Source organism: Salvia splendens, chromosome 15, assembly GCF_004379255.2.
Source record: "Salvia splendens isolate huo1 chromosome 15, SspV2, whole genome shotgun sequence".
Classification (NCBI taxonomy): Eukaryota; Viridiplantae; Streptophyta; class Magnoliopsida; order Lamiales; family Lamiaceae; genus Salvia; species Salvia splendens.
Window position 1 is genome coordinate 12,205,416 of NC_056046.1, and position 9,901 is coordinate 12,215,316.

Here is a 9,901-nt window from a genome sequence, read left to right on the forward strand (position 1 = left end):
CATAGACAACTGAATTAGGAGTAAAAAATAGTAGTACTATAAATTAATGAATTAGTGTCAAGTCTTATCGTGCTTGTATCCTCATTGAGTCGACCTAATAAGGACCCGATAATTTTGTTTTCTCACTTTCCATACATTACATTCATTCCATTCCTTGTCTTCATTATCTATTTTGCAAGTCTGCACCCCCTCCACTCCTTGTCATCGCCACCATGGTCACTACCACGTCGATGGGTATATTACACCACAAAATGACTGAATCGTTTCATATTGTAATCGTGTGGTTCTTGTATCATGTTGAGTTTGTGTCGTTACCGTGTTATTACTGTGTTGTGTTAATATGAATAGGATTGTGTCACTATTGTGTTGTGCATTACACGCGATCGAGGTGCGTCGGTTAGCCTAGGGTCGACTGACCACTTTTTTTTTATATAAATTAACCATTGTGCTGATTTTAAGTTTTTGCTATATATTTATCATTTTTAGCAATTTTCAATGGTTCTTTTCTATTTTTTTAAATTCTTGGTTCTATAAATACTTTTCTTCTCTCATTTCTCTTATCCCATCCCAATTTATTTAATTTTCTTCAAATTCTTCCATCCAATTCTTCTATTTCTCCACATAACAACATCAAAATTTATAGGCCCAAACAATTTTAACTCACTTAATATCGACCCAAGAATGCACTAATAATTCATGCAATATATGCATCAAATTCAAATATGCAACTTTTCTATATTTAAACAATAAACTAAATTATTAATTAGCTGAGAATCTATGAACAAGCAAGACCTTTCACAAGCTACATTACACAATTAAACACTCAAAATTTTATTTAAGCAATATCCATTCTTTTAATTTTTCTGTTTAATTCACAAATATGTATGAAGGGTGGCCTTAAAAAGTGTAGTATGGTGATACGCAAGGAACTGTCTTTTAGTCTAAAATAACTATACGGCCTAATCTGCTGAGTTTTATATAGAATTGTAAATTCATCTCTGAATGAAGCAACCATGTGAATTCCCAAAAAGTAAAACTAACAAAGTGGTAAAAAAAGTGTCATATTTCCCGACCATACCATATACACACATATATATGTCGTCCCTCAACCAAGGAACATAGATGTTACAAACAATAATTCATCATCTCATTTAAATCAAATCAAATAACGTGTGTGCAATTAAAAATTCTGATTGATGATATTGAAATATGAAACGGACCAGTAGATGATTCCAAGTGGTAATTAATTAAGTATATATAGATAATGGATAAAGTAATTATCCAAGAGGAAGGAGATATTATGCAGACTGAGTAAGTCAGGTAGCTGGCAGTTGGGGGAATTAGATGAAAAAGCTGTGTTTCTAGGGATTTGTGAATATGCATGGGTTCCGTTAGCTTTGTCTGCTGAGATGGAATGGAATCCAACATACATACATACATACATACATACATATATATGTATGTGACAATGTGTAGTGTATTACTACTATCATTCACCCATCATCATCAATACCTACTATTCTGCTAGATGCTTCATTCTTCCATCTTCATTTCTAATTTCTAAACAAATATATTTGAATGAAACATATATATTGGGGGTCTGCCCCCATCCTACACACCTACATTCATTCATTGCCTAAACTAACATGAATTAAGCCTGCATCTACACTCATTCATTTCCCATTCCCCTCTCACATATTACTCACAACATAAAGAAACCTACTACTCTACCTACTTCTCTCTAAACCTTGTTTTTTTTCCATGGGGACCTCTCTATCCTCTATTCCCCCCAAAAAGTGAGAGAAATCTGCCTTGCTGCAACCCTCTCTCTCTCTCTCTCTCTCTCTCTTCACTGTGACAGCCGGACTCTCTATATATCTTTCTAGTAAGTACTTATGCTGAGTGAAATTTCTAATTAAACTACTTAGTAGTAATATCTTAGTAGTATTACTTAATTATATTCATATTAATAGGAGTATTATATTGGTGAAGGGGTTTGGATTAGACTAATATTTTGTTAGCTAGTGAGACAGGCACATATATACATTCTTGGAGTTGTGGGATTTTTGGGATGTTGTACAGTTTTGACTTTTGAACTAGATTGTCACATCGCAAGAATTGCTTTGCTTGTGACAACTTTGGGACTGCACCTAACTGAAAACTAAGTCCCATTTTTCTGCAATTCTTTTTAGTTACATTTCCATCATGTGTGTGTGTATTATCAATACACAATAGGTCTACGGAAGTTGAGATTCACATATAAAAAGTTAATGCATTATGCTACAAGATCCAATTCTCATTAAATTTAGAATGTCAGTAATGTTAGTGACTGATCAAGATTCTAGTACTGCTACTTCTGAAAGTAGAGTTTTGTTCCCCGAGACAAGCACAAACCATTATGTTATGCCCACAATATTGCTACCTAAGAATTGGACACTCATTATTAATCCAGAGACGAATTACAAATTTCAATATGTGCGTAATTTTATGCTATGATTACTTCACTGCGAAACAAAATATATGCTGAGCATATATGTACAAATTCCATTTTTTTGTTTGCCATGTAGGTAGGTTTTCTCCATTAGTGGTTAGAGTCCTTCTTTTGTGTGTTATGTTGTGAGAATCTATACTCATTTCAATCCATACAAGAATGATAAATCACATTTGAGAAGCATAAGTGAGATTTAAAATTGAAACCTAAGGAATATCCACTAGGGATTCTATGCATGGGAGTTTTCTATATTCTAGAGTACTTAATTATAAGATTTGCAAATCAATTTCTTCTATACAACTACACATTGATGATCATACCTTATTAGAACATGTGTTCTAATTTTTTAAAAATTGCTGAACTAGGGTTATTTTATTAAAAAATAAACGAAAAAAAATTCAAAACCCTCAGACGTCAATTTGAAGATTTAAGGGTCAAGCGTCATTACAACCTTTACTACAACGGAAACTGGGAAATTAAAGAAAACGAAAAGGATTCAATAAACGGGAAAAAAGAAAGGAAACTTTGTTCTTTCTTCAGATGAGTTCAATATGATAGCAGCATATGTAAATTAAAGGGGTTAGTAGTACTTAAAGACTGAATCAGGCTCATCACAGCACCAGCATACGTTCAGACAGCAAGAGCATCATTAGTAATTATGAAAATCTGAGAATCATATTTAGTTAAATCGAACATTTAAAGCTGCCAGAGCATTTTCCGCATATCAATTGAATTGAGATAATAAGACATATGATGCTGCACATGCATACAAGGTTTAAGCATGCATGGTTATTTTAGGTTAACTTTTTTCTCTTTTTCTCTCTACTTCACATTTATTCTACTGTAAAGTGTGTGCTTCTTCTTGACCTAAGCAAACCACCACCTCTCTCATATACAATTACAATATAAACTTCAAATAAAAACTCATATACCACAAATACAATTATTCACAAGAGTTTAGCTAGGTTTCATTCCAAACACACACATACTTATAGATCTGTTACAAAAGTAAAATGAGGTAATGATTCTTGACTAAATTGTGCTATAATCATAGGCTGGAGTGGCCACAGTGTATATGTTATACAATATCCATTTATATCAGCATTAAAAAAAAGAAGATTATTGGTACCGAGTATATATCAGCAATGGCAAGCAACTAAAGCATGGTCCTGCACAATTTTTCACAAAGTACACACACAAAATGTATAAATATATATGTGTGTGTGTGTGTGTATTATGCCCCTCTTTATGCTAGAGATACAGATGCAGAAAGCTTTTCACTTGTTATACAAGCAGCTAATACCAGAAGTAGAAAAAAGGTCCACTGATTGCACTACATGCTCATAGCTCGAGATTTATCAATTTAACGCCATTCTGTTATTTGATACTCCCAAAATAGACAGCCTTCATATAGAATTGAGATGAAAAAAATATAAAATATAATCACATATTCATGGGAAGTCTCTTCATGTATATTTACTCAGCAATTACAAATACTTGTAATTAATGCCAAAAATGGTGGAATTTACCATCAGCTAGCTTCATGATTTCGCAACTAACATAAAAATTTAGGTCCTAAATGAAAATGCACAATCTTGAAACAATAAAAATAGGGCCACAGCCACAATTGACATGACAAGGTAGAGGAAAAATGATATTGTCAAGTCGAAGAGGAAACATCGGTTTCTAAGTAATTGACCATTTAACATCATGTGTGGAGATGACGATATAGATATACTCTTTTCATCTCATGTAGGGACCAAACTCACCAATTATATTGCTACAAGTTTTCATTAAGATGTAGTATTGAATTTCCCCTCTCCCCCTCACTATCAAATCAAACTGCTAATTCTTCTATATATCTCCACATAATTATTTTTCCATCACCTACATACATACATACATACATACATACATACATACATACATACATACCTTAATCTTCTCTCAATCTCTATCCCGATTCCATTCTTGCGTCGTGTTTTACTCATCTGAAACCACACACACACACACCATGATTTATATATATTCAAACTGGATTAGAAGCAAATGTTGCTTGCATATGTCAGGCACAAGATTGTGTATAAGTGTGTGTGTGTGTAGTATGCTTTATGAACCACTAATTACCAATTAAGGACTATTAACTGCTATCTTTCCATAATGTCTGTGATTCAATCACACCCTAGTATAGTATAAAAAATGAAAAAAAACATCTCTAATGAGTGTTAGGCTCTACTCTTATCTAAAAAGATAAGAACAACCTAAGTATTTCATTTTAACAAGAATACTTAGATTACCTACACCAACAGGCAGCAAAAGCACACCTTAAATTCAAATAAAATTGTTAATTCATCACACTCATAAGTCCATATATGCATATAGCATGCAAATGTGAAAACATTTAGTTGAGAAGTTAGGAATTACATCGAATTGGCAGAATTAAAGAGAAAGAAGGAGAGAATTGGTGAAAAGTAAAAAAAGTAGAAGAGCAGCAAAACAGAAAGTGATGATAAATGCAAGGAAATAAGAGATGATAGTTGTACATGTACCTCCAAAAGCTGCGAAGGCAGCAGTAGTTGTGGGTGTGGAAGAGATATAAGCAATTAAGACAAAAGGGATAATTCTGCAATCTTTGTTGATTTTGAAAGAATTAGAAAGCAGCAGAAATAGAAGTAGAAATAGAAATAGAAATGGAAATAGGAATAGGAATAGTGTGTATAGATACAAAAAACATAAAATAACGAGGGAATTGAAGGGAAATGTGTGTTTCATTTCATCTATTTATCCAGTTGCAGCATTCTTTGATTTGATTGTACAAAGAGAATAGAATACTCAAAATCCCCAAACTCAACAATGCAAAATACCTAAATATCCAAATCCAAATCCAAATCCAAAGACATGGATCCCTTCCCTTTGTCGTGATCCTGCGGGCGGAGGGAGGGCGGCGCCGCCAGCAGCTGGTGGTGGGCCGCGGAGGAGGACAGTATATCGCATTCATCCGAGTCAGAGATAGGACAGTCCATGTTCACGCCGAACAGCCTAAGTCGCTTTGCTGCAGCTTTTCCCTGGACCACCGGCACCGACTCGAACACCATCTGCTCCCTCTGCCCCGGCCCCGCTGCCGCTGCCGTTCCAAACGCCGCTCCTCCCCTCAGGTACACTATCGACCCCGGGGGGCACGGGCTTCCGTTCACCACACTTCCGTACGCGTAGGGCCCGTACCCCGTCGGCGGGTGGTGGTAGTGGTGGTGCGTCGTCGTGTGGAGATACTCCCGCGGCGGCGGCGGCGCGGGCTGCGTCGGCGGGATGAATAAGGGGCTCCAGGGGTGGTGGTGGAGGGCGCGGAAGGAGAAGTGGTGGGGGATGCTGGACGAGGCGTGGAGATCCGGTGCGTCGGGGCGGCGGCGCCAGTCGATGAAGAGGCGGTCCTTCGCGAGCTCGCCGACGCCGCGCTGGAAGGAGACGATGTCGCCGGCGTCGAGCTTCTTCTCCTTCACGAACCGGGACCATCCTTTAGTCATCACGTAGCTCTGGCTGCTGTTCCAGTACGAGTAGCGGAACCGCCACGGCTTCCCGTTGCGGTCCTCGAAATTGAGGAGCAAACCCTTCTCGTTTGCGGAGGAGTCGAGGGGGAAGTACTTCTCCGCGTGCTGCTTCGGAATCACAAGGCGGTTCAGCTTCCCCACGTCGCTCGGCGTCACCACCTTGTCGAACATGTGCTCGCGCTGCACCGCCGCCGCGCCGGAGCTGCTGCCCTCGCGCCGTGCCGCCGCCTGATCCTCCGGCTCGTCTCCCTCGCCGTAGCTGCTGTATGGCCTCGGATGGAAAGACATGATGGTAATTAGTGAGTCGAATTAAGTCGAAATCTGCATCGATTTAGGGTTTGGAAGATGGAGAAAAGAGGGAATTGAGATTTAGAGAGATGAAAAAATGAGTCTCGTCTCGATTCTCATCTATGTTTTCTCTACTTCTACTTCTTCCTCTTCTACTATGTTGTTGACCTTTCTCGCGAGTAGAGAAAGAAAGGGAGAAAAAATAAATTAAAGAAAAAACAAAGATAGGATTTTAGAGAGAGAAAGGTGAGAATGAATGTATCTGTGGGTGTGTGAGTGAATATAATGGATGCAGGTTATTTTCTTGGTGGGGTGTCTCGCCCACCCCAGAACTTGCACAGCTTACCCATTTTCTTTCAATTTATATATTCCTACCTAGGAGAGAGAAACATCGAATATATTGAGTTCCTTTTTCTTTTTTACATATATACTCCATAAAATAAATATTAACCAGAAAATTAAAGAGTATCATTTCCTATATTAAAACATAGAAAAATAAAAATAATTAGAAGTGACCAGAAGAACTAATTTACTTTATACTGTAGTTTGAGCTAGCACTACTTTTATACTATTTCCCATGTAATTTTGTATACATGTGCGTGTTCACACGAACATTTCTATAAATTTTAGTATAAGCATGTATAAATAAATGCATTCAATTATTTGTCAGATAATTAGAAGTATCTAAATATAGGTCGCATAGCCAATTTAGATGAAATTAATAATTAAAACAAAACGATGTCTAGAGTTTGAGTAAATAATTACCAAAAGTTTGTTGAGTCAAGTACTCTCATCCCATAAAATTCTACTATAAGTTCAGCTTACTATAGATAGATATCTTAAAATTATTAAGCGATGAAACAAAGAAGATATAAGAAAACAAACTAGATATACCCGTGAGATAGGATCTATTGTCCTCGCCTTCAATGAAGCTCGATCCTCGGTGCTTGATTTAATCCTTCAACTCCTATATGAACTAAGGTATATGGAATATGGTAGATGATGTTTAGAGTGGTGTAAGATGTGTCTAAAAGTATGAAAAGGTCTAAAAGAGTCTTTGAAATCGTCCACAAGGACCTCCTTATATAGATAGGAGGAGATTGGCTTGACAAGACAAGAGATCTAGGGTTTCTGCATAGCAAAAATTCTAGCACGACATTGGGCACTCTCTAGTCTCGGACACATCCAAGTAGGTCGTTGGGTTGGCATTGTTGTCAAGTCAGCGGGTCAAGGATCACTGGCTTGGATAAGTTATTCCAGGACACTCCCAACGGATCTTCGTGTTGGAGTTTGGACTTTGTTATCTATTTTAAGTCTATTCTCGCATGGAATGGTCAATATATCAAAGTATAGAAACATAGACATACTCAATCTTAACTCAAGTAAAATGTTATCAAAACTGAGCAAGTCTAACCCCTAAAATAAAGTAAGATCCGTTTGGATCATTTATAATTAAGTGAGAATTAGATGTGATTAATGCATATCTAATTATGTGGTCTCCCTGAAGTGGTAGTGTGCACTTAAGTTCTCCTTTTTTATAGTATAGGAGTAATATATAAAATGCTTATCTTTGTCCTACAATCTTTATTTTAAATACTTAATTAACAAGAGTTTCTAAGGAGACATCCCAAGCCTATATATAATCATGCCTAAGAATGTGTATTATATAATTGTAGAAATATATATTCCGCACTAAGCAAGACTCTGTGAGCTTATTGATTAGAAGAGTATTTATAACAATTACTCGTAATGAATTATGCAGTCTAATAAAATGTGTTATTAACGTGTAGTAGATAGCACTACTTGACGTTGAATTAAATTGTTAAAACAGAATTGAGACAATAAATAATTAATTGGTGAAATAGAGCTAAAAGTGAAAAGGAATTGTTTTTGGAGGAGTGGGGGCCCATCGATTACCTGGCTGGGTTCATGTGAGCTCGTCCTTGTCATATGTGTGGATTTTATCACCATACTCTATGCATACACATACTCTGTATCTATATGCACATGTCTATACAATTTAGATATATATACAATATTCAACTACACCCATCAAACTAACACCTCCATTATTTTATTCAAATCCAACTATGCCTAATTATAAAGGTAAGATTATTTAAAAGTATTCCTAGTGTAGTAACGGATGCATTTGCAGGCTGCACTGCACGGTGCATTTCTTCTAATAAAATTAAATTTAAATTAATCAATAGAAATGTAGTACTATTATTCTTGAATCAAGCTGCTGGATGCGACATGCATTCGAATCTCTTAAAATGACTCTTTTAAATATATACAACGATTCATCTGGCATAGATGGAGATAATAGTTTAATTAATTCTTCTTCTATAGAGAAATAGATTTAATATATAAACATGTAAATCCATATGTAAGATGCTCATAGGTAGAATATTTCGACGAAATGCAAAGACTAATTAAGATTCCAATTTACAATATTTCCGGTTCGAAATTTAGAAACACAAACAATTATTGGTCACTTTTAAATGTAAGAACTAGAAGCATTAAAATATACTAATATACTACTTCCTCAGTGATGTGTAACTTTCATAGCATATCTACACATAAATTAAAAGCCAGCTGTTTAGCTCGAAATTTCATTTGCAATTATGTAACTTGTCGGAGAGCTGCTCAATTAATTATCTATGCCAGGATTAAATAATTAAACTACAGAGTATATAGGTATAGCTTTGTGGTGGTGAATATTAATTTATAGTACATACCATGATTAATTAATCACACACGCATATATATAGTATGATGCATGTTAATTTAATTAAATTGTAGACTAGTGTGTGTTCCTAACTAATGCCACGTCTATGTTAATAATATAAGTAGTTTGGTAGTTAGGGTTACTTACATTATTATTATTATTATTATTATTACTACAATTATTATTAGTATTGTTGACTTACTGTTCAAAATTTAGTCCGTACAACACCCTTAATTTAGTTTTTAGTAGGATTTAATTAGGAGAAAGTCTTGCTCTCGCACACGTTCTACAGTATTAAGTAACATTTACTTTTTCCATGTTAATTACACCGACATAAATAAATATTATTTTAATGATAAGCCGGATTCCTCAACTTTGAATAGTGTTTTACGCCATATTTTATGAGTTTTGATCAAATTTTTATGTGATTTTATGAGTTTTGATCAAATTTTTATGTGGGAGAGACTTGTTCACATAAATTGACTGATGTCACACATGAGTTCATCGGCTTGAGTTTCAGCAAATTTTTTAGGTTCGAATTCGTTTCGACATGTCATTAATAATCCATGTAGAGTATTGTCGGCAAAAAGGGTTCAATTGCTAAAATACTAACGAATTTCAACTATGTTTGATTTTCAACCCGTTTTAAAATACTAGTATTTATTTTTATCAAATTAGACGTATTCAAATCTGTTTTATTGTTTAAAAAATATTTAAGTTGAATTAAGTGAATCATTATAGTCTAATTATATAAAATAATTTCTCAACAAGCTCGAATCTACACTTAAATAACTTGTTATCGTAGTGAACTCTGCACGAATCAAAGCTTATAGGTATAGCAATAAACCA

The 9,901-nt window shown here is 35.4% G+C and overlaps 1 protein-coding gene across 2 annotated transcripts; it reads right to left on the reverse strand.

Moving 5' to 3' along the window:
• Positions 1 to 3,402: 3,402 nt before the first annotated feature.
• LOC121766562 (B3 domain-containing protein Os03g0120900-like) lies at positions 3,403 to 6,638 on the reverse strand. 2 transcript variants are annotated; one of them, XR_006043032.1, is made up of 3 exons: positions 5,356 to 6,638; positions 5,041 to 5,121; positions 3,403 to 4,482 (listed from the first exon to the last, which is right to left on the reverse strand). XR_006043032.1 is itself a non-coding variant. In XM_042162830.1 (2 exons), the coding sequence occupies exon 1, from the start codon at positions 6,322 to 6,324 to the stop codon at positions 5,356 to 5,358; it is 969 nt and encodes a 322-aa protein (XP_042018764.1). In that variant the 5' UTR covers positions 6,325 to 6,638; the 3' UTR covers positions 3,403 to 4,482. The 2 variants fall into 2 exon arrangements, 1 of the variants encoding a protein (XP_042018764.1); XM_042162830.1 differs by lacking the exon at positions 5,041 to 5,121.
• Between the last annotated feature and the right edge of the window lie 3,263 nt (positions 6,639 to 9,901).